The 25,165-nt window shown below is 41.5% G+C and overlaps 1 protein-coding gene across 13 annotated transcripts in view; it reads right to left on the reverse strand.

Annotated features, from left to right (window-relative positions):
* Positions 1-25,165, reverse strand: part of celf6 (CUGBP Elav-like family member 6) — a 158,747-nt gene that overhangs the window by 36,489 nt on the left and 97,093 nt on the right. For 8 of the 13 annotated variants that reach the window (XR_014889607.1, XM_085256129.1, XM_085256111.1 and 5 more), the window contains exons 4-5: positions 7,826-7,954; positions 2,263-2,342 (exon numbers count right to left, since the gene is read on the reverse strand). Coding sequence is in view for 12 of the 13 variants with exons in the window: in XM_085256129.1 (XP_085112255.1) it covers positions 2,263-2,342; positions 7,826-7,954 (209 nt within the window). In the remaining variant the exon portion in view is untranslated. The remainder of the gene's footprint in view (positions 1-2,262; positions 2,343-7,825; positions 7,955-25,165) is intronic. The other 5 variants (XM_085256121.1, XM_085255778.1, XM_085256205.1 and 2 more) reach the window with 3 other exon arrangements.

Genomic DNA, 25,165 nt, shown 5'->3' on the forward strand with positions numbered 1-25,165 from the left:
CATGTCATTTTATGTGTGAGAAAAAAACTCCTCGTAGCACATTGCTTTTAATGCCAACAGTGTATTGTAGTCAATGTAGAAAAATAATGCGAACACCAGTACTGAATACTGCACTGAGATCTAGCAGGACAAGCACTGAGACAAACTCTAAATCCTTACTGAAGCTCTTCAGATAAACTGTTACCCTGCAAATGATCACTTAGTTAATTTAAAACAAATCTTTTGAGAGCTTTCAAAATGAAAGAAAGACTGGAAATCAGCCCATAATTAGCTAATTCAGCAGGATCAAGTAAGTTTAAAAAAAAAATTAATTCAATTACAGCAACTGTGATGCATAGCCTGTTAATAAAGATAAATTGATCATATGTAAAATCAAAGTACTAATTAATAGCCAGCAATTGTCAGCTGAGGATTGGACTGCCAGGGCTCCGTCTCAATCACTACTGGGATCATCTGGAAACCTAAACCCCTCCAGAATTATAAGGTGGTGATTTAGAGAGATTGGGTGAAGGGCTTGGCCATTTCAGAGGGCTCATCCAAATCGAACGGTGCCATTTAAGGTGGTTTAGGAATCTGACTGAAACTATTAATACTAAGAACTAAAGGAACACAAGGCTCAACATGAAAAGACACTGAAAAGACACAGTACAGAAAAGCAGAATGGCTCCTGGTTTCTTGGAATGACAAATAGTAAAATTTCCTGCCTTTATGGAAGTAGCAGTCTATTTTTGCAGGCAATATAAACTAGTGGAATGTCATTTCCTCTTTAACATATGTGTTGTGTCCTTTAAGGAACAGGTTTTCTAAATAATAATAATAATAATAATAATAATAATAATAACAACAACAATAATAATAATAATAATAATAATAATAATAATAATAACTTTATATATTTATTAACAATATGTTTTATTTATTTTAGCTTCTGCAGATAAGCATGGCTACATAATTGTACCTTAAAATGTAATGCTGCTTCCGTTACTCTCTAGATCTCACAGCCACTGCTGCTCCTCTTTGTCTCATGCTGGTTGAGAGAGGAGGGACCAAATTTAAGTATTATTTTACAAAAGTAACCAAATATATTTCTGCTTTTTACATCTTTAGGCAATTTGATCTATAAATAAGCTTGGAAGGTGTATTATTATTGACAATGTAACGTGTCCGCAACCCTGTACTTTGATAGATAATACCCGGGGTTTGATGAGGAAATGTAAAGCCAAAAGTTAATGGAGGGGTGATAAACTGTAAGTGTCTCACAATATTATAAAGGACTTAATGCTGAAATGTCAGGAAGCAGTTAAGGAAGCAAAAGCAGCTTATTAATCTGACCTCATTTTGAAGATCCATCCTAACTCTAGGGTGCTTTTCAATATTATTGACTTACTTGTTAACCTCCCTTCTAGTCTCTGTAATGAGGCTTTCCATGATAAGTGTTTTCAAGTGTTTTAAATATTTAATATTCTTTAACAAAAAGTAGTCCCATGACAGGGACCAAGCTATCACTGTTAATAATTTGAGTTTGATGAGATGTTTTCAAGACATTTCTCCAACACCGTTTAAAGAGACGGACTTTAATCTGTCCTGTTCATATTACAAATGATTCCGTAATCGGTGCATGCGTTACATTTTTGCGGGCAGTTTAACCCTCTCAAGGCAGGCATTGCAGATTTGCAACAGTTAAAAGCTAACAACCTGATTACCCCACATACATATTTTATGAGGTTTTTTTTTTTACTCAGAAGTACCACTGCAGGTATTCTTTTGTGCATTAGCAACAAAAACTTAATTTGAACCTGAGAGGGTTAACTTGTGTAGTTTTTTTCCCCTTTGACTACAAAATGTTCACTAGCACCTTAATAATGGTCCGTGTTTTTTGAATGCATGATAGAGTTTACTACTATATAAAAAAAGAAAATGGAAATATGCTCGGAATTGAGTTTCAAAAGAGGTGCACATTATGCAGTGGGAGTAGTCATGTGGAAAAGAAAAAAACACTTAGTCAGTGGCTGCCTCTTGGCAGGGTAGAAAGTGTCAACAAGTTTACCAGTGTTGTTGTTTTAGACTAGTCTGCCTCAGTGATTTTATAGAACTCAGACCATAGGCAAAACAGAAAAGAGTAAATATGAACAACCTTTGGAAAACTTTCACAGAAAACTGCTCACATCAAGTGTAAAACACAATTGCATGCAACTGTAGTAAATGAACATGACAACTCATGGCAGCAATTATGACAGTACTTGTTATGAGCTTGTTACTCACAGGCATAGTCTGACCACCATGCAAGCTGTTGATGGCGGCCTGTGCTTCTGCATGGCTGGAGAACTTGACAAAGGCACAGCCTGCACAGATAGAAAGAGAGAAAGAGAGGAGAGGCGGGGAGATCAGCAGGATGGCCTTGAATACCATCGTTTTCATGTTATCTGGTTTGTAAATATATTCTGCCACTTGTGTGTTGAGTGCATAACTGAATAAATCAAGCTAATTGTACTAAAGGCATTAGCTGCTTGGAACACCCTGTCTCTTGCCCATTTCTAATTTGACCCCCACCACTTTAGAGCATGGAGCCAAGGCATTTACTATCATGACTTGTTTGTGATTATTAATCTGTTTAATATTTACACATTGTGATTTGTGTGCAGTCACTCATAAAAGAGATTATGATGACAAAGGCATAGCATTATAATCTGCCTATCTAACCGAATCTTTCCTCGAATATAATTTCAGATGAGGGGGTGCTTTGCTCAAGGGACATTCAAATCATCTTAAATCTGTTTTGTAGTTAATACACAAAAGAAAAGTCAACAAAAAAGCTGGCCAGAAGACAAGGAAGCAGGCTTTGGTAGCATTACTCTGGAGCCACATTGCATTAAAAAGTCAAATAATATTAAAAATAATTGAAGTAGATAATATTGCATAGTATTACAACGTGAGTTTTGGAACGCTGCACGACTAAAGCGTATCTGTTAGTATGGTCTCAGTAAGGACACGCATTATATTAATATCATAAAGGGAAAGCTGGTGAGCTGAAATGCAGTGGAACTGAAATGTGGTAATTTTGCAGAAAGCCATTAAATGAAACAAGAGCTATTTCTCTAAGCTTTATGGTTGTCATAGACTGCACAGGGTATTCTGTTATGTCCTATTCTTATCCTTGCCTTCAGGTAGCTCATGTGTTAAGTCAAGAGATACCTAATTAACAAACTCATGGATTAATTCTCCCCATTTTTTATTAATTGAGTAGCAGCAGTGTCAAAGAACCAGTCAGGCTTTTCCTGGGTTCAATCCCTGGTTTCTTGTGAACTGCAGATATCGGTTTTAAAATAGTTACACACATTCATATATTCATTCTACATGACCAAAGGAGTGATGATTCTTTTAAACTACAAACACTAATAGGTAGGCTCAGGAGCTTTTTTGTGTCTGGCAGCAATCCATTCACTTCTACCTCTCAGGAGTCAGCTTTGCTTTCCCAACAAACAAATTAATAATTTACTGACAAAATCAAATAGATAGAACTGTGGCAGGACAATTTCCACGTTTACCTCAGGCTTTGCACACACTTTCAAGCCATACAATAAATTGTTAGCACGTGAAACTGTTATGTGTGAAAATGTGGTGAGTAGTAAAGGCCATGTGTTCTGTACTGTCAGTGTCCTCAAAGCTGTATAGATCTACAGAGGCAAAGTGATAAGTCAAACAAGCCCTTGATTCTGTCATAGCATTCTAGCACCCTTTTATTTCACTTGAACCCCCCTCCGGGAAGTGTCAGGAAAGGTCTTCATTTGTCCAGCTGAAATACATCAACTTACTGTGTACCATTTGACTGTAGCTCTGTCTTTTGGAAGAATAAACACAAATAAAAAGGGATCCGTTTTTTCTCGAAAAAGCCTTCTAGTTTTCTAAGGCAAGATAACTCGCTGCTTGTTCCCTAACAAGGCCAGCATATATTGTGCCAGGGTCACCGTGATCCCGGCAACGTAGCCCAGACAGACCAGACTCTTAACTGCGGGGCTTGCATACACCATCACCAAAGTCATGCTGAACATACAATGTTGTCAAAATTTCCCATCAAAAAATAGTCTGTAGCTTTGCTTTTGCTGACCTAAAAAAAAGTAAAGGGACACGGAGCACAACAACTCGAAAGAACTGGGAAGTGCTACAGCCTCAGAAATTATAGTGCACTGTTGGGTTTTTGAATTTGATGGCTCAGAATGAGTTGGAGAAAAGGGAAAAAGAGAGATTGTATTGCTTTCAAGCGAGAGGATCTGCACTGCCTTTTGAATTCCCGGGGTAATAATATGTATGCATGAATTCCATCCCTCTGGATGGGTGACATTTATAACACAACTTAATTATAGACCTAAAAGCCATCTCTCTATTATTCCTGACAATTCGGGGCTCTATTCAACTCTGGCAGCAAGTGTTGCACTTTGAAAGTACTTTGAGGAGCAGCGCCATAGAGAGATGGATGTTAAACTTCTCGGCCTTTTTATTGGGTGAAGAGGGGTGCTGAAAAGCCTCTGAGTAGCATAAATTTACATCAACAGGGGACAAAGCCTCTACCATGGAACAGATAGCACTGTCAATTTCAAGGTCTGTCTCATTCAAATTACGGGAACCTCATCCCGAGCGAGGCGCCTGGCAAAATAATTTGCCGTAACATCCCGTAATGATTGCATAGGACTGTTGCACGGTGACTGATAGGCCCAGATACCTATATATGAGACCTTTGTCTGGTGGTGGCATTCATAGTTAACATTACTTTACAGTTTCCATTTCATAGCAGTGAAACTTGAAGAGAAATGAATGATCAAGTCTGTGATAATAGAGACAAATAACAAAGCGGGAAAGTATGGCATGTGAAGAGAGACAAAGAAAGAGTTGAGGTGTGGGGTGCAGGAGGGTGAAAAGAAGTGAAAGCACGAATGAGGGAGAAAACTAGCTCCTGTCTGACACAGCAGCACCGGCCTTATTTCATTTTATGTGCTGTCAATCAGCTTGAGGCATCTGAGCAGACAGAAAGAGAGGGAGTCAGATAAGAAGAAAGAGACAGCAAAAGAGGAAACAAGGCAGGGAGAAGGAAAGGTACTGGGCTGCTGGGGCAATGCAGAGCAATAGACCCGGGATTAACAGTGAGGGGAACAGATGTAGACACAGATAGGTGTGTGGTTCAGTATAGCCAGGCTTTCTCTTTGATATACTCAGAAGGCGTTGCAAGATTATCATCCTCTCTCTTTTGCCTTCCCACACATCTCTCACACACATTCAGAAGCTTCATGTAGAAGAATAAATCACAGTCAACAAAAAGAAAAGATGGTAGAGGTTCAGCGCAATATCGTGGGCTTTATTGCTCCAAATTTGGCTGTGAGAGCGAGAGAGACCCATCAAAATTTGATTAGGAGCCTTTTGCACTCTGTGAACAATCACACCTTCATCACATATTTTACAGCCATCTTTAATTTGAACATGCTCTGTTAACCAAATATCATATAAGCCACGGACAAAAATGCATAAGCTGTTCCCGAATACAGGCAAATTTGCCGCACAGTGAGTGACGGCAGCAAAACCCAGAGCCTGGCTGCTTTATTTACAGTAGGGCATTATTGTCCAATGGTGTCTCTGGGGAGGGATGATGGGAATGTGGGAAACAAACATGATTACACCCCTCTGCTTTTCAGATAACAGGACGAACGGGAGGAGGAGAGGGGTGAGCAGAAAGACGAGGTGTTGTGTGATGTATTTGTTGAGTACAAGCACAGGGTGGAGGGAAGCTGCCGTGATGAAGAGACAACATGAGAAGAAGTTCGGGGAGGAAAGAAAAAAGAAGCGAAAGGTGACATGAGGACAAAAGAAAACAAAATACAAAAAGTAGTGAGAAAAAGAACGTGGGAGGAAGGATGTGTTGAGGCACAGTGACAATGATGCATGAAAGGTACGCTTGCGTGACATATAAGAGAGTGGGGAAAAAAACCAAAAAGGGAGGATTATAGACAATGTCAATGAGTGCACCATGGGTGAAGCATGGTGCTAAAAATGTAAAGAGCAGAGGTGTGGACTCGAGTCACATGACTTGGACTCGAGTCAGACTCGAGTCATTAATTTTATGACTTTAGACTTGACTTGAAAAAATGTTCTAAGACTTGTGACTTGACTTGGACTTTTACACCAATGACTTGGGACTTGAATTGGACTTGAACCGGTTTACTTGAAAAGACTTGATATTTCACCCCAAATATAAAATTTAACATGCATATTATATAGAGATTGAAAATGTGACGTCATTCACGGGTAGAACCGCAAAGGATTCTGGGAACTCGTGGCAAGCGGTACTAGCGCACGCAGGCTTTCAATTAAAATCAGTTACACAGCGATAAAAAGAAACACAAAAATGGCAAGAAGCCGTTGTATCATTAACTGCAATAGCCGGTCGAATGACAGCCACGGGAAGCCGACGGGTAAAGAGATCGGTTGTTATCGGATTACGTCGTTGAAGAGAAATTGTTCGAGCCATGTTTCCGAAGTAACAAAGACGCGACTGGATTGCAGCCATTCAAAGGTCAAATATAACGTCCCAGAACCCTCCAGCTCACAGGTTAGTCTGCTCCAAGCATTTACACGAAGGTCAGTGTTTTTTAGTAGTTAATACGTCATTTTCATAACATAATTAGTGATATAGGTTACAAGCAAGTCTGGCGCTGAACAGAAATTGTCGCGCTATGCTCCTTTATTTATTGTGCATAAATAGTGAATTGTCCTGACACAATATTGCGTTTCGCTTCTGTTATTATGGTACATTGACAAAAACATATACTTTTATTCACAGGATAAAACAGGTTTTTTGTATCACTAATTGCCCAGTACGATTACAGCATACAATATTATTGTCACTGCTACATTTCTGTGATGGGTACCAGAAATTATTTCCACTGCTAATTAATTACCGTTGAGCTCAAAGGTCCTATTAATAAACGGTTAAGGAATGTGTATTTATGACGACAATTTGTGAGACTGGTAAACTTATGATACGTACGATGGTCTTTCGTTCTACACAGTGCATTTCAAGGTCCTGCACCCATCTGTCGGTAAACTGTACCTGGGCTTGTTGCAGTGACCTGAAGTTACTAAACTTCATGAGTGTATGCACTCACTCCAAGTACCGTATGATTATAAATATGCATATAAATATGCTACGATGAGATAGCTGACTTCATCTAACTAGCAAATGTTGTCCAGGCTACGTTGGTGATACAGTTTTTTTTAATGTGTATGATATTTTTGTCATGCGATTTTAAAGCTGGTCCTACAACCGCATCCAAGAATAACATGCAGCTTATCTCAGAACTGTCGGTGAAAATTATTCTTGGAGCTAAGTTTAATTGAGCTGCATTTTAAAGAGGTGCAATTTTACAATTTGTGTATATTTTCTACGTTCACTTTTGTCATGTGTTGAGAAAAACACAGATTTAAAATTACAAAATTACATGGTCTAATATTTACATTTAGCATATAACTGCAACATTATTTTTTCGTTGTTTTTTTTTTTAAAGACTCGAAAGGACTTGAAATTCAAAGTTTCAGACTTGTGACTTGACTCGGACTTTTACACCAGTGACTTGAGACTCGACTCTGACTTGCCTGACATTACTTGAGACTTGACTTGAGACTTGAGGATAAAGACTTGAGACTTACTTGAGACTTGCAAAACAATGACTTGGTCCCACCTCTGGTAAAGAGTAGAAAGTGAAATAGAACACAAAGACAGAAGGACTAAGAAAAACGGAAGAAGGGGGTAAAAAAGAGTTGGAGGTGTGTGGGCTCTGACCCTTACTGGCCCCATCAGGCCCTCGGAGGACGGTGCACTCCTCAATCTGGCCGAAGGTCTCGAACAGCCGCCGGACATCATCCTCACTTTGCTGCTTGCCGAGCATCCCAACAAACAGCTTCCTGTCTTCTAGATAGGAAGAGAGAAAAGGGAAGGAAGAGGGTCGAGGGAGGGTGGAATAGAGGAGAGAAGAGAGATATGGTACAGCTGATGGCACCGTTCTGCAGAGCTGAAAGGAACTTGTGAAACTCAAACCCCCCTTTTATCAGCAGTCTGCCGTGTTGTTGTGGCTGCTGCTGCTGTTGTTATTGTTGTTGATCTTATTGTTCTGTGGTGTGCTACCCCACCCTGGTATGAATGAGATATATTCTTGTTTCCAGTGAGCTATTCAAGTCTGCCACAGTGATGCTTGATACAGATGACGCTTGGAGCGGTGTGGGTTTCAGGTAGAGGTAGAAAGAGAGCAGGAATGTTTTGCTCAGCTAGAGAAACTGTCAGATCGCCTGGTTGCAAACTTGAAAGGGAACACGGAGCAAGAACATGTTATTACATTTTCTCATCACCAAAGCCATAAGAATTATATTACACATGAGTAAACTATGTCAAGGGTCGCCAATGAATAATATGAAATTTTTTTTATATTTTAAAGGTCTTTCTTGAAATCCAGTGTATTAAAAAAAAGAGTGTTTTTCATTGTGCACTATTCATTGTTTTCTCTACCAGTTCCTGTTTATTTGTACTATACTTAAAAGAAAAAAAATGACAATTCAGCTCATGATATTTTATCACCATGAACGATTCTTAAGTTTGGGAAGCTAAAGCTATGAGACATTAAGAATTAAAAAGAATTAAATGAATAAATAAGATCACATTCAGTGATAGTGCCCATTAAAACAATGGCAGGTGTGATTTAGTAGGATTTTATTGTGAATAATTTGAATCACAGGTTCCTATATTTGCCATTTTTTAATTTCATTTAATTTCCCACAAATAAGAACTAGTACAAGATAAATTAATATAGCACAATATATAGACAGAATTGGTCTCCTTAAAATGAATGAACACAGTACTAAACACAGCAGAAAGTACTGAAAAATATTTCTGTTGATGCTGTTGTGGTGCAATTAAATAGTCTCCTTCATATTACTGCCCAGCGTCAGCTGGGATAGACTCCAGCCCCCCACGATCCTGAACTGGATAAATGGTTGAGAAAATGGATGGATGAATGGAAAATTAGGAAATTCAAAAAGACCTATGCCAACTGCAGAAAAAATGAAGCTATCATATCAGCACTAGACATGAATCCTGGAAAGATCAGGGCATCAGATCTATCAAACTGTTTGTACAAAGTCAGAAAAAAGTCCTGTGTGAATGATAATAATAATAATAATGTGAAACAATCCTGACTGTACAGTCAAAACCTTAAATCAAGCACGATTTAACATCTTTATCATCAAACATTTCCTCAGCAAATTTATTGGATTCTCCTTATTACATTTGAAGGGCAACTTCACCTAGCAGTCTCACTGTGCCCTAGCTGATATCCAGAAGGAGGCACTCACATTCACATGTATAGGCTCTATACCACTAAACTTTAGCCAGTCAGAAAGCTGGATTTTTCTAATTAATCTTCCTGGTGCCCTGGCATTAGACAGAGCATTCATCTTCTTTACATCTTTTACATTATGCATCTCCTATTCCACCGTGTTGTGGAATGAAATGGCTACTAGCAAGAACCTATCGCCAGAACTGATGGAAAGTGGCAGGAAGAGGAAAACGAGTTTATTGGAAATGACACTGTTGATCTTCAACGTGAGTCATTTGACTGGTAGGGGGCGGGTGAGGAGCGAGGAGGAGTGGAGGGTGAGAGCATCACCTGGGCCTCAACAGATGTGACGCCTCCTGTACCTGCCAGGCCCCATTAGACGCAGCTGTTCTAAAAATAAAGCACCAGGGCTTCCTTTTTGCAGCGGGGAAATCGGATCCTGTTCCATTCCTGTAAAGTTCAAATGAGACACATGCCTGCTAGCCGCTTGGCCACACAAATGAGCACCTGCATAATCAATAAGGCTACGGTAGCTGGTCTCCACTGCTGGTGTTGTAGCAATGGTGCCAGTTCATGTTCCTATAGTCACGCCTTGCACAGTAGGATTTCTTAAACCCACCAGCTGAGTCTGATTTTTTTTACTGTTCATTAATGTGTCTCCCCTGTTGGACCTCTAGGGTCGGAAATGAGAGACAGCCCTGAGGAGATCACCACAACGACTTACATCAACTGAAATTTAGCAATGACCAAAAGGCGTAAAGACGTCTATGGTTCTGGGAATCAGTCAGTCATTGCTGAACAGGTGGTAGAGAGTGAAATGGGGTCAACCCCTGTCAATGGCACCAAAGGTGAAAGTGGTACACGTCCAAGAGACTTTGCCATGTGTGTCCCCTCCATCTTTCAGGTTTTTACTGAGGTGTCACTGTTACAACTTAAATGGGCAGAGTGCAGTTTTACAGGCCTCCTGCAGTGTGTTAATGTTTTGGGACAAAAGTCTCATCTCGGCCCTGGCCCGAGGAGATCTAATGGCGGCTTTACAAGGCTAATTAACAAGCCATGAGCGAGGTAATGAACTTTCCAAATGTGCTGGCAAACGCAAAAATAAATTACACCCCAGTGAAGGCATTAAAGGAAGTGTGAGTGTACTTCTGAGCCTTCCTTTGGGAGAGCCACAGTGAGAAAATGAATTTGGAGCTGCTATCTTTTCATTGCCTGACCTAAGTGTGTCTCAGTCGGCCCACTGCATGCCCTGGCCAGTGTATAGATTGCTATTAATTAGTCCACTTTGCACCTGTCTCCAAAGCAGCTCTTATTGGATTTTGCAAGTTCCCACTCATCTCCTATGGCCACTCGCAAGCCTTAAATTGGCATTTTATGAATATGAATAAATATCTCGTAATGCACCCTCTGCACAAGGAGATGATTCCATGACTCTAAATGAGTCCAATGAGTTATCTGTTAAAAGGGGCAAGCGGAGGAAAAAAAAATACTCCTGTGTAGTAGTCATGTATTTGCATTAAGAGGGTCAAGGACTTTCCTATGGAATTGACTGAGATGACAAAAGTGGGGGGAAAAAATCATTACACTGACTGACCTCTTTGTATTATCTCTCATTGAGAGTGGCTCATCTTATCCTTCTAACGGAGATGAGCCACACAGCTGGAGAACATTTGTGCTCTACAACACTTCTCTGCTCTTCTATGAAGAGACCTTTGTAATCTGTTCTTTAAACAACTACTTTAATATCTTGTACAAATCCATGCATTGTTATTAAGACATGTATTTACATAATTTAAATCACATTTAAATAATATTAAAACACGTCTTAAATGGAAAACTAGATTCACAGATACATATTTAGCACTTTTCCACATGCTTGTTAGCATTCTTGCCCTTTTGGCGTATGTGTATACTTGTTGTCATGTGATCAGAGGTAAATTGATGTTTAAATGAGTCCACTATGAGTGCTTACTTGTGTCCTCTAACACACACTGTCATTCCATACATTTCTGTTTTCCTTTTTCACCCCAACACTTGACTGGAAGTGGGAGCAATTGTGTGGAAAATGGCTCCATGTCAGTCTCCAGCCATGTCCACAGTAAGGTGGCATGTGGACAGCTCCATTTCATGAATGCAAATAAAAAGGGAGATGAAAAAAAGTTATCAAAACACTACTGACATCTGACAATTGCTTGTCTCAGGAAGCCTTTTCATTTCAGCACCCGGTATATTAAAAATTAATGGATTTTGCACAGATGCCATATGCTGTCAGGACTGATGCTTCTCTCTCAGGAATAAAGTGCTACTTGTGTTGTAGGCTGCAGTATATGCATATAGATTTTGTCTTTTCCCCCTTTGTCTCTGTTGCTCTCCGTATATATTTCTCTTTACCCTTTATTGTCATCCCTCACCCTTGCCTGTCTCCCCAGGCAAAGAATCAGTTTGAAGTCTACTTTTCAAAAGTTTCTGCTTTTGTTTGCCAATAACGTGAATATTCTCTTTAAAGAATTACTCTCTTGCTCCTGTGTAGTGGTAAATATTTCTTTTTTTTCCACAGTTCTATCACTTATTGCCCGTTGGCAGTATAGTCAGGGAAGCTTGCTAGTTGTAAGTGTTCAGAAAGCACGGACAGCTGCATCCAACGATAAAAGATGCATGCTAGTCCGCTGGGTGCATTTCAAATGCAGAGTAATGTTCCAGGCAGCACAACAAAGAAGTTGTGCTTCTTATGGACTCATTAGAAAAGCCTGATGCTGGTACGCTGCTGCCTGGGAGGCCTGCCACCAGACACGCTCGCATATGTAGGCGTGCAGACTGGGTGCACAAAATGTTGGGAACTGCTGCTTAGTATAGAGTTAGACTTGGTTTGTAATCATCTGTGTATTTCCCTGTTGTGTAAATGCTACTGGGGCATGCCTGAAATCAAAATTGGCCATTTGCTTTCAGAATAAGCATTTTAGATTATTAACATTAAATATTTATAGAACATGGAGGGAAAAAAATCCTAAATAGTGACTTGTTAGATACATTCACTGTTGTTAAAGGTACCATTTTCTTATGTAGCGGTGTTTTAACTCTCTAATAATACTTTTATACCCTTAAAAGACTGAATTTCCCTTGAAGTTACATAAGGGACTAATACAAATTCACCTTCTACAACTTTTCTAGTTACTTAGTAGACCTGTTATTAAAGAAAAATGTATAACTTGCAATCTTATAGAGATAAATCAACGTAAGTAAATAGGCATGAATTTTAAAAAAATACAGGCGAAATTGCTACACATCTTAGAGCTACAGCTAGATCTTCCTATAACATGCTGCCAGGTGATATAAGGCAATGTAACTTCCCCCACCCAAGATTACAATTACTAGTCTTGCTGACATTCCAAATGTTTTTCAGTGTTATGGATATACTTGCATTTTAATAACTTCCTATTTTTTAGATGTTACATACTTTGCCTTGCCCTCTTCTGGATTTCTTGTTATGGCCGTTCATCCAGGTCCCGAAGCAGCAAAGAAGCCCCAGACCATCTTATTACCGCCACAATGTTTGAGTTGGTTTGGTGTTCTTTTTATGAAACCCTGGGTTAGTTTTATGCCAGACATACTGTAACCAGACACAAACCTTACAAAAAGTTCAGCTTTTGTTTCATTAGTCATCAGAAGATTTTTCCAAAACTCTTCGAGCTCATGAAGATCATGATGTGTTTTGGCAATTGTGACAAATGTTTGTGTTTTTTGTCAATTCTTTAGATGTTGTTATGGATTCTTTTGTGACCTCCTAGATGGGCCGTCAGTGCAGTCTTGGAGTAATTCCTGGGAAGGTTCACCACTGTTCTGAGTTTTCTCTGTTTGTTCATAATGGCTCTCACCGTGGTTCACTGGAGCCCCAAAGCCTTAGAAATGGCTTTGTGACCCCAGATGTCAATGACTTTCTTTCTCAGCTTTTTGTTTTAGATTGTGGCTTGATGTGTTTTTTGGGGTCTTTTTTTTTTAGATCTTTTAACCTACTTCAATTTGTCAGACGGGTTTTATTTAAGTGCCTTTTTGATTCAAGAGATCTGGCAGTAAATGGGCCTAAGAGTAGCTGGGGAAAATGAACTCAGCCATGATTAAAATGTGGTTAATTGCAGTTAATTCATGATTTAACAAGGGGGAGGGGGGGGGGGGGGGGGGGGCAGGCAATTACTTTTTCACATAGGTCACTTAGCGATGGTGGTGACTCTCAATGTGGACCCAGTGAAAGCCTAGTGAGAATCAATGAGTAATCAAACCAATAGGTGAAATCAATGATAGAATCAGAATTGCTCAATTCTGATCAGTTCTCATTCCTATTGTGCCACATAATATCATTAAGGAATTACATAAGATACTTTGCATTTAGAGGAACAAATTCAATTAGTTAAAAAAAATTATATACAAAATTAAAATTAATTTAGAAAAAAAAGAAGAAAAAAAGTGTTTTGTAATACCATAAAACGTGGAGGTCTGGAAATTTTAGATTTTAGCTGCTAAATAACTTATTTTAAATTAAAATGATTAATGAGTACCCAAAAAACAAGCAAAGTATTGAGTATTTTCTCCTGTTTAATGTGGTTGAAGGTATTAGATACTTCTAAAATGTTATTTCTCTGTTGTTAAGAGTCAAATTAGGTTGGCAAGGTTGCATAAACAAACACTAAAAACTTGGTTATTTTGCTTACAAGCACAACTTCTCCGTACACAGGTACTTAATATGTAGTTATGACAAAACAAAAAACTACATGCTGTATATCATAAAATCTAATATGTGTTAAAGTTGACTTTTAACTCCTGCAGGTGCCTGATTTATCTCTGTAGATAGGAAAACTTTAGGCTAGTAATTAATTTTCTCCAATAATGTTGCTTTTGTTTGCTTTAAAGCAGGTTTCTGATGTCAATACCTTGGTTTTTTCAGACTGTTCCACAAAATCACCTAGTAGTGCTTTGTATTCCTCCAAATGTCACTTATATGTCCAGTCATTGCAGAAGAATCAGATTATTTATGTAGGTGGCATAACCCAGAGTTGCACTGAAAGTCTGAGGTGTATAACAGGAACAGCACAGTCCCTTGTGGAGCTGCTGTACTACACATCACTAAATCAGACAAAACACTGGCCAGTCTCACATACTGGGGCCTGTCTGTCAGGTAGTCAGTAATCCACAAGATGTGGGGAAGGTTGCTTGACATTTCATGTTGCTTCCCCCTCAGTAGCTGCTACTGTAGGAGAAGATACAAAAGTTACATAAAATGTGTTGAACACACACACACACACACACACACACACACACACACACACACACACACACATATATATACGCTTCTTCTGGGCTATACTCTCAGCAGCATATTAAACATATCAGGTCCCCATAAGGAGAATCATGTGCTAACAGCTGTCTAAATGACTCGGGTAAAGTTTGTAGCATGCATGCTTGTTGTTTTTGTCTGCTTCCATTTGTCTTTGCACTAGGATGATGTCGGTGTAAATGTGCAGTCATATTTGTTCCCATCAATTGAGCATTGCGTGGCACATCCGACATACTGTTTTACTTTTGTCCATGACGCGCTTACCATCAGGGTCATGCTTCACATGAAAACCAAGATAGTTCCAAACGCCAGATCTGAATGAGGGTGGGGGTGTGTGTGTGTGTGTGTATGTGTGTGTGTGTATTACCTTGCCTGTGACATAGATCCAGTAATGTTGCTACCTAAGCCTTCCTCTTAATGTGAGTGAGAGATACATAACTGAAGCCCATGTTGACGTGGATGTTTGGGCCATTAAGGAATCAAGATATACTGATAAAAAGTAGACTACTGGAAGAACGCAAACATGTACAAGGACTGTCAACATGGACTTGATAGAATGCTAGCATGCCAGCTGATCCAGTGAGACAGGTTATAAGGAACACATGTGGGAACAACGAATGAGCAGAGAATTAACACTGACACTTAAAATACCAAGAAACACTTGGAAGCTCAGTGTAATATTATCATTCAATGAATGTTAATATCAGAGCTGGAGATCCAGGGGCTACAGTGCAGTGGGAACAACAGACAGCTTAGTAGAAGAGAGCAGTGGAAGTGAACTAGATGATGCCCAGCCCCTTGCAATGACAGATGCATCTACTGAGCTGAGGATGAAGATCATTGCAGAATTCAAAGCTATCAACTCAACCTCAAAATATCCACCCAACTAAGAGTACAACACCCCTGTCTCACTAACAAAGTCCCATCAGAGGAAAAACTTGCAGATGTGAATACTCCCCTATGCACCATCTCCACTACCAGTATCAGTGAAACCAATGGAGCTCATATATTCGTCTCCCACGGTAATCTTAGGAGCACTTGGAGCACTTACACTCATTAAGGATGTATGTAGGAGAAAGCAACCATAGAGGGGGAAAAAAGGCTGCATGCCAAAATCAGGAAAGGCTGGAAGAATGTTAGAGGGTTAACTGAGGTGCAGAAAGCCACCATGAGTGACAGATCCCTAATGAAAAAAGAGGTACCACACGATTGGAGGCTCTGGAAACTACCAAACAAAGGCTCAAAGTCCACTAGACGGAAGAGATTCACCAGAAAAGAAGAGGCCAAGAGAATAAATGACCTGTTCTCCAAAGAGCCATCCAGGGTGTATTCTCAGCTATAAGGGAATAACATAACAAGTGTAGACCCACCCACCAGTACTGTTGAAACTGTATAAGCAATACAGAAAGAAAATCTGTGCGAAAGAGATGGCACAACACTAACACCAAGTGGCTGGTGGATCTAAGAGCAGACTTAAGAGCACACCACAACAACCTGCCAGAACAAGAGCCAGTCCACATAACAAAGAATCCTGATCCAAAGGATCCCAACAAGGGCATGATACCATCAAACTGGCCATTTAATTGTCTCTGTACAATATGGAAGCTCCGCATTGACCAGGCTGAGTTGGCACTTGAGTCAATTGGCCACCCACCAAAGTTTGCTGCCCCCCACGTCCACGGATAAAACTGTTTTGCATAAATGTGATGGCGAACGGAGTCTTCATTAATCCCATGCAAACGTACACCTATCTGGAATAACCCTGACATATTACAAAACAATAATATGATTAATTTCCCAGAATGGAGTTGTAAAGGAATTAAATACTTAGAACATATACTAGAGGGAACAGAATTTATTCCATTTGACAGACTAGTTGAACAATATGGGATCAACAAGACAAGGTTTTTAGAATATCAACAAATTAAATCCATAGTAAAAAAGAAATTTAACCTCAGTCAAGTTGAATTACAAACACCACTAAGTGCGGCACATTTTCTTACTCTTAAATCCCCCAAATTATTATCTAAAATATACAGAACACTTTCTAAATTAGATGAATCAATATCCCTTCCTACTGCAAAGTGGGAAGCAGATTTATCAGTCAACCTAGACCAAAACTTCTGGTCTCAGATTTGCTTAAAAACTTTTAAATTAATTAAAAATCCCAGTCTGCAATTAATACAATACAAAATACTTCATAGAGTGCACTATACAGGTCATCGGATGTTTAAGATGGGCTTTACATCTTCCAACAACTGCTCACACTGTCAAGGCAATACACCAGACAATTACATCCACGCTCTTTGGTTCTGTCCACCAGTGCAAAAGTTTTGGCGCGAGATATGTGAAGACTTATCAAAATGTCTGAAATGTAACATTCCAACCTCCCCCTTAGTGTGTTTGTTGGGCAGCTTAGATAATGTCACTTCAGAAAAGAATATAGCCCATATGATCTTCACTGCCCTATGCATAGCCAAGAAAACAGTCCTCATGAACTGGAAAAATAAAAATAATCTTAATTCTAACCAATATAGAAATTATCTATTAGATTACATTAGTCTTGACACAGCCTCTGCCACCACATCAGATCAATTGCTCTGGGCCCCTTTTATCAGCTCCATCACCTAGTGGGGGTGGGGGGTCATAGTTTGGTCCCGCCTTCACTGTTGTGATTGGTGAGGGGGTAGGGACAGGCTTAGGGCGTCGGGGGGTTCCCCGGAGGCATCTTCCTTGGGGGGCTCAACCCGGGGTAGCGGTCACGTCCGGTTGAGGGCTCTGTTGGCTCTCAGGTGACTGTTTCCTCGCGGCTGCGTGCAGCGGGGCTAGGGGAGGGTCTGTGCTGACGGACGTGGGTTACTGACCTGGCAACCTGGCTGCCCCTGGGTGGGTCCGGGATGGGCGTGAGGTTCTGGGGGTGCTCCGTCTCTGGGCGGGGGCCCGGGCCGGGCCTCGGGGGCTCGAGTCCTGGTTGGTGTGTTGCCGGGGTTGTGGGCGGGTGGGTGCATGGGGGCCCGGCCCTGGAGCAGGGTGCCGCCGGTGCATCGAGCCGCCTGGGGGGCTCTTCAACTGGTGGGGGGGATGGTCACATCTGGCAGGAGCTTTCTTCTCTCAGGAACTCTCTGCAGGAGGGGGAGATACAGGAGAGGTGGAGGAAGATCTCAGCCTGGGCGTTTACCGTCTTATGTAGTCTGGAAGATGTGTGGTTGGTGGGGTGGGTGCAGTTTTCTCTGTGGTGGGGTTGGGTGGACTGTCCAGGGCTCTGTGGAGCCGGGGGGCGCTACTGCACTGGGCCCCGGTCTGATGGGCCTGGGCCCCCCTTCCCTGGCGGGTCGCGGAGGGTGGGAGTGCCTACTGGGGTCAGCGGGGGAGCTGGCCCCAGGGAGGGGTTACCTGCCCCTCCCTTCCTTCCCTCCCCATCTCCACTGCCTCCCTCTTCCCGCTCCTCCACAACCACCCACACATGCAGGGCCTTGGAGTGGGGGTATGTCACCAGGGTGCGGAGGAGGCTACCCCCCCCCCCCCCGTCCCCTTCTGGCTGCCTCTGCCTCAATTTTATCCCACAACTTAGACATTCACATTATTCACACTCTCATTACACATACATATAGGATCTTGGGGGTGGGCACAATCACGGAGTCCAAATCACCATCAGGGTGTATACCTCACCCCTGACGTCGTTGCCCACCTCTCAATTTTAAATACACTTAGTCATTGAGGGCTAGCAGGAGGGACCATGCGCTTACCTGCTGCTCCTTGGCAGGTAGCTCCATGCCCTCCTGGGTTTTAATTGCACCTTAGAACACATATGCATCAACACTACAATGAGCGGGTGGAGGGAGGTTTGGAGTCTTCTCCCACCCCCATTCTCTGCGGCCTGCTGGAGCGGGGGGGCTAGTAGGAGGAGTTGGCCGTCCGACTGCGGTCTGGGGTGTGGGGCCTCCCTGCTGCTGCGGAGTCGGGGTGGTCTGCCTCTCCCCACCGCAGGGAAAAGGGTAACACCACCTGGGTCTGGGTGCAATTCCCCCCTCCAGGGGCAAGGGTACCTAGACCCGGTTTGTAGAGTACGCTTGGGGAGTGTGATTGTGTGTACAGCGTCTCTTTATGTCTGTCTCCACGTTGGTTGAGTGTGGAGTGAGTGCATATGAGAGCATGAGGGTGGGAATGGATGTTTGTGTCTGTGTGTGCCTGTATGTCTGTGTCTATATGTCAGGTTGGGTATCAGACGCCACCTCTCTGGGGACACCTCAGGCCCTCCAAGGTTTGGAGGCCTATCTCCACCCACCACCACTTCCCCTGCCGGTGGCGGACTCCCTCAGGTGTCGGTGTGTTGGTGGTTCTTTGTGTCTGGGGGTGGGCGTCCGGGTACACACCGGCTCACTCCTTGGCGGCCGCTTGTCGGGGCCTGGGGCCTGGGGCTCGCTCGGGCCCCTTTGGAGGTGGGGTGCCCCCGGCCTCTCGGCCTAGGGCTCGGTCACTCAGGCGCAGCTGGGGGCCGGCGGAGCTCACGGGCGCGTCACTGCAACCCCCCCTGGCTTCTGCTCCGCGGCTGCTGAGTGAGCCCTCATCTGGGACTCTCCTCAGCTCTTACTGGGACAGTGGCGCGGCTGCCCCTCTGTTGGTCTTCCATGGTCTCTTGTGTTCTGGGGGCCTCTGGATGTCTGGAGTTTTGATCTCCTCCATACCCGCTTCACACCCTGGAGGACGGGGCTGTGGCCCCCCCACACTCCCTAGCAGATCATTACATGGAGAAACCTTTGGAATGCAAGCATGCTGATCCACACAGGTATGCACACATGGGTATTCACAGACGCGGACTAAAGCTTTCTTGGCTGCTGCCTCAAAGCACACTGTGCGCTGTCTATCTTGCGTGCTGCACAATATCGTTTATTACTTAGTAAATACTGATATCTATGACTAGCTAGTTTATTGTGATGGTGCTTTGCTTTCTCTATTATTATGTTGCTCTTTGTTGTTTGCTGTCTCCTCTGTTTGTTTGTTTGTTTGTTTGTTTGTTTGTTTTTTCTCCATACAGGTGACCCAGGAGTTTTTTGTTTTTTTTTTTTTGTCTCTCTTCCCCCCCCTTCTCACCGTCTCTTCTCCCCTTGGGTTTTCTTTCTTTCTCTCCCCCTCTCTCTCTCATTCATTCCCCCTGTCCTATTTATTAAAAAAAAAAAAAAAAAAAAAAAAAAAAAAAAATGTGATGGCGAATGATTATTTTTGTTTTGTACCTGCAAATAGTTGGTTTTGAAAAAAAGGAAGGTATCTGTGTGGTATTTGAAATTTCAAAAATCTTATTTCCAGTGAAAGGACTACTGACCTAATTACTTGGTAATATTTGTTTACCATATTATTTACACGTATTTGATCCATATCATGTTGCAGAATTGGGCTGGTGCCAATCCCTGGACAGATCACTGGTGCATCTCATGGGCAACATAGAGACAGGCAACAGTTCACAATCTTACAATATATAATTGTTACTTGTCTTTCTTCATTAAGTTTGCTGTTAAAGTTAACTCCATTCTAGGAAAGTGAATCTTAAGCTACTTCTGCTCAGCTCTGCTGAGAATCATTACAGCGATGGTTGGGACTTCCAGTCAAGGAAATTAACTACGTACATAATTAACTATGTACATATTTATCTTCTTTCTGTCTCTTTGCCATATTCTTCAAGTAACCTATATTTGACAACAGCATAATAAAACTGGAAATTCTGTTTTTGGTGTGCCACCCCAGTGTTTTTGGGGACCCCTATAAGGCCACCCATATGAAAGGAATTCTGGAGGAGCTCCTGCCTGGATTGACTACAGGAAAGCCTACGACACAATCCCCATACATGGATACTTTAGAGGCTTGGGACTGTACAAGGCTAATGCACTGATAACATTCACCAGGACCTTAATGGGACTGTGGAAGACAACACTGGAGGCTAACTCTAGAGCAATTGCACAAGTTATCATTAAGTATGAATACAGATATAGATTCAGGAGTGGAGTAACCATAACCCAAATCCGGTACATGACCCATGCTTTACACCAGAAGTGAGACAGTCATCAACTCACTGATGCACCTCACCAGGCAGGATCAGTGATATATGGACACACCTGAAGCCCATACATTTCTCTTAACTAACTTTAGGACATAATAATCTTTAAGGTAAGGTTATGTTAGACTAGATGTAATTTCCTGTATTATTATATTGCAAGAAATTTAAATATTTAATGTGTGAATATCAATATGTGAATCATATTCTGATTGTACATTAAGATTTTTGTCAGACTTCTAATCAGCAGAAAAATTTGGGGTTCTGGGATTTTGCATAAAGGGATATACATAAAGTATTAATATATAGAATGTTAACAACCTGAAAATGATTCATTTCACCTTTCACATTTCAATGTTGATGATGTGTATGGAAAAAATGTCTTTCTGAGGTTTTTGTTTGATGGGATTTGATCATATTTCTATGTCAGCATTAGGGTTAAATGTATTTAGTTGTTTTTTGTTTTGGTTTGCCTATTTGATATGCCTATCTTAAGATTAACTTGGACCAAATCTAACAGCCTAAGCACAGCCCAATTTTCAGAAACCATAAAAACATCCATGGATATCTGGCACTTAATGGGAAAAACTCAAAAATAAATTGAACAGCCAAAAATAGCAATCCCACATGAGGCTTGAATTTCTCCTCTTTGGGCATATTTCTTAATTTAACAACATAATATTCTGAAATGGTACTCTCCACATTGGAAAACGATGCTAAATGGATACCCAGTATGTCACAAATATCACAACAAACATTTCTAACCAAGCACCGGTGTCTGTTGAGATAGGGAATATGCATGCGTTTACTTCAAAGGCCTCATTCTATTTCTGACACGTTTCATTCCTACCCGGTTACCAGACATAGTTAGACCCCATTCCAGAGCAAAATAATGTGGAACCACACACTAAACCTCTCTGCTGTTGGTCCCTATTTGATGTGTACAAGTGGATTATCCAGTATAGTGAGGTACTAAATGGAATAATCAGGGGAGAACAAACATCTAAATTGTCAGCATATCAGGCATGATGGTACATGATACAGGCTTTGTATTTGTGAACACATTACTTATGCCACTGGAGCTGTCACATCTATTTAACTGATGGGGGTAGGGAGGGTAGCTTTAAATGCCATTATGCATGTTCAAAAAATAACACAGAACGATCAAGAAAACCTGAGAGAAATTAACTGTATGCAGTATCCTAAAAGCTAGGCCATTCAGTTGGTGCCTTGAAACCTAAAATTAAAACAGAATAACTGACTTTGATGGAAATCCCACACATTAACTGCTAACAGGAATCTTTTTTTTGGCACAATTCTTTCCAGAGGCACAGGGGGATCTTTTGGGTTCATTTGCATGTAAAGTGGTGCATGTTCCGTCTGTGGGTTTGAGGTGCCTCCAGACTCCCCCTCCCTTGTAGCCTGCCCGACTGACTCAGTGAGCAGCCCTCACTCTTCCCAACCTGCTGGGCTGGGGCACAACAGCGCAGCACAAAATATCTTAAGGTCCTGTCAATCTCTCCACTGGCCAACTGAGGACAGCCTTCTGAAGAGCAGCAGGTTGGCAAAGACAAACACGAGCCATTCACAAAGACTCCCCTCAGCCAGACAGACAAAAGGCATGGACAAGATATTAAAAAGGTTCACATAGGGTTGCTGAGTATTAAGTGCAGGGGTGGAAATTATTCTGACACTGTATAAGTTTCCAATATGAGAAAAGTATGGAGAGCTAAGATGTGTAGACAAATGTACTGAGTGGCACTTTGTGAAAAAGTCGATGTTGATGGATGTTGATGGAGGTTGCTGGGCATTTCAAGAGAGTGTTGAAACCATCTTATCAGAGTTAATAAAAGGAGAGGGTGTCGCTGGATGACCCATCATCTTTCTTCTCATCAGTGTGGTCTCCAGTCTCACAGCAGTGGCTAGAGGAGTGGGACCTGGCTCGAAGATTGTGTTTAGATAATGGCCATCTCCAATCATAGATAATCTGGCCCCATCTTTTCTTCACAGACACAGCAGCAGACAAGGTCAGGGGGAAAAAGATTCCTGGCGAGGCAAGGCGGAGATAGGGATGGGGCGGCTCTGAGATGATTTACTGCTGAGATTCACTCAGCTGCCTCCATCACCCTCCGTTAACTTTCTCATCCTGTCGTCTCTTCCCCTCTTGCTCTTTTTGTCTTCCATCTCTCACTCTCTTGCATTTCTCTGTGGGCCTTGTACTGAATCCCCATTTCTGTATCACTTGCTTCTTCTCCTACTTTACTCTGTTTTGCAAATGGTAGATGGACAAAGAAAGGGTAAAGTGGTTATATGGAAAGATCTATTGTAGAGATGCATTTTTCATTTTGGATTTTAAGTCAATTTTCTTAGGTTTCAAGTGCCTTTTCCTCCAATGACCACAGACCAATTGACAAAAAAACAAACAAACAAAAAAACAGGGTGCCGAGTACATTCAAAGTACACTGAGTAAATGTTAAATTGTCATAGTTGTCATAAGAGACATATTAAAAGGCAGCTAAGCTCCCCTACAATGCTAAGTTCTTTCTTGAAAATCTAAGGAAAATATAAAGTAGGCATGAGCCATTGTAATAGACAGCCAGAGAATGTGCTCTATGATCCACAGCGGTAGCCTATTGGCACTATGGTGTGGTGCTATGGCCCCCTACCAGCCATTCTTTGAGCACTGATTTTTATTTCTCCTCCTGACACTCCCATATCCCCAGGGAGAGGACGTCTCTCAGGGACACTGTGCACAAAAGAAGTGCTACCAGAGTCTCCAAATGGAGTAATGGGCCCTAATGTCTGCACAGGCACGTAATCGAGACCCTTCCACAAGTTCCCATGACAGATAATTGCTGATGTCTTGGTAGTGATAAATGTGACTCCATTCTAGAGGTGCAAATGTCCTGGTTCAGCCCTGGATTTGACAGTCTAAAGGCCCCACTGGGATTGGTGTACCTGACTGGTCCTGAGCCTTCCACAGATGACTCCCTCGCTACTTTCTCACTTTTAGTCAGCCCTAGCAGGGCTGTCTTTTCCTTTAACCACAAGCCTTCATAGTAAATCTCATTTCATTGTCAGCCATGACTGTGGTTTACTTCCCTGGCCTGTCTGCTGACTTCCTGTTGCCATTAACGCTCAATATCTCTGTTGGGGCCTGTCTGCTCAGTCTTATTTCATTCTGTGCTGTGTCCTATCCTGTCCTCCTATATAGACAGACTAGCAGGGGCAGCGTAAAAGCCTTCTGTATTTCATTCAGACTACCTGTTCATCTCCCTTCTCTTTCTGCAGAGAAAAGGGTAGTAATTGATATTGGGACCCATCCATCCTCCCCTCTTAAGCCGAGAGATCCAATTTATCTTGGTAAGAATGCCGATTGGCTCTCTCCCAGGCCTTGTCGGTCAGACTTTTCCTGTTTTTAGATGGCCGTTAATTAAAGTGCTGCCATGACAAAAATAAGATCTGCATGGGGGGGTGTATGGCAATTGAAATGGCCCATCAGACTAACACTTGACCACATAAATCAGCAAAGTGACTCAGTGTAAACTGACCTAGGCAGTCTAAATCACCACTCTGAAATGAAAGCACGGGGCTGACACAGACCTGTTTGGTTAGATCAAATTCAGCCCACATAAATCTTTTTTTTTAACTTAATCTGCATTATTCTCAGTGATGTTAGTCAAAAGTGACATTAGAATGATCTAGTCAATCACCATGAAAGTCAAATTAGCGATGATAGGAAGCTGTGCAAAAGAATCTGCACAATGTTAAAGCAGAATGTGATGTTTTGATATCACAATTCGTTAATTCATACCACAATTCATACCTTTTTGTACTAAGCAAAAGACATATCCATTGAGTTCTACTGAAATGCTCACATCAAATAATGGAAATCATTGAAAATTACTTAATTTAACTTTACATGGTTCCATTTATCAGTGCTATTATATGCTATTAATGAGGCAGATAAATTGATAGGAATATAGACAAGTAAAAAGACAGGTTAGTGAATAGGTAGGTAGATAAGTCTATCTGAGGTAATGCAGAGTTTTCATAGAGTGATAGAAGGTGTTACTATCAACTACTGTAGTCATGCTCTTATTTTAGGATAAAACACATTATGGCTATACCACAAATGTTCCAAACGTCTTAGATCATGATACCTCAAAATGGTATTCGGTCGTAGTGCTGAGCCAGTTGACATGTTTTTAAGTTCTGACTCATCTATGTATGTTTGGACGATATTTTCCTCTTAATATTGACTTTAAAATCAGGAATAAAGATTATTCCCTCCCTATTCTTTTCTATTTTCTCAATATTTTATTTTGTTCCATGTCTTTCTATCTTGCCTTTGAACTGCTCCCAGTGACTATAAACCTGAGAAAGCCCCTCTGCTGGCACAGACTGGAAGTCAATAGAAGG

Source organism: Mchenga conophoros, linkage group LG1 (genome assembly GCF_057382185.1).
Source record: "Mchenga conophoros isolate Kocher_MC1m ecotype Shallow Benthic linkage group LG1, M_conophoros_male_GT1.1, whole genome shotgun sequence".
Lineage (NCBI taxonomy): Eukaryota > Metazoa > Chordata > Actinopteri > Cichliformes > Cichlidae > Mchenga > Mchenga conophoros.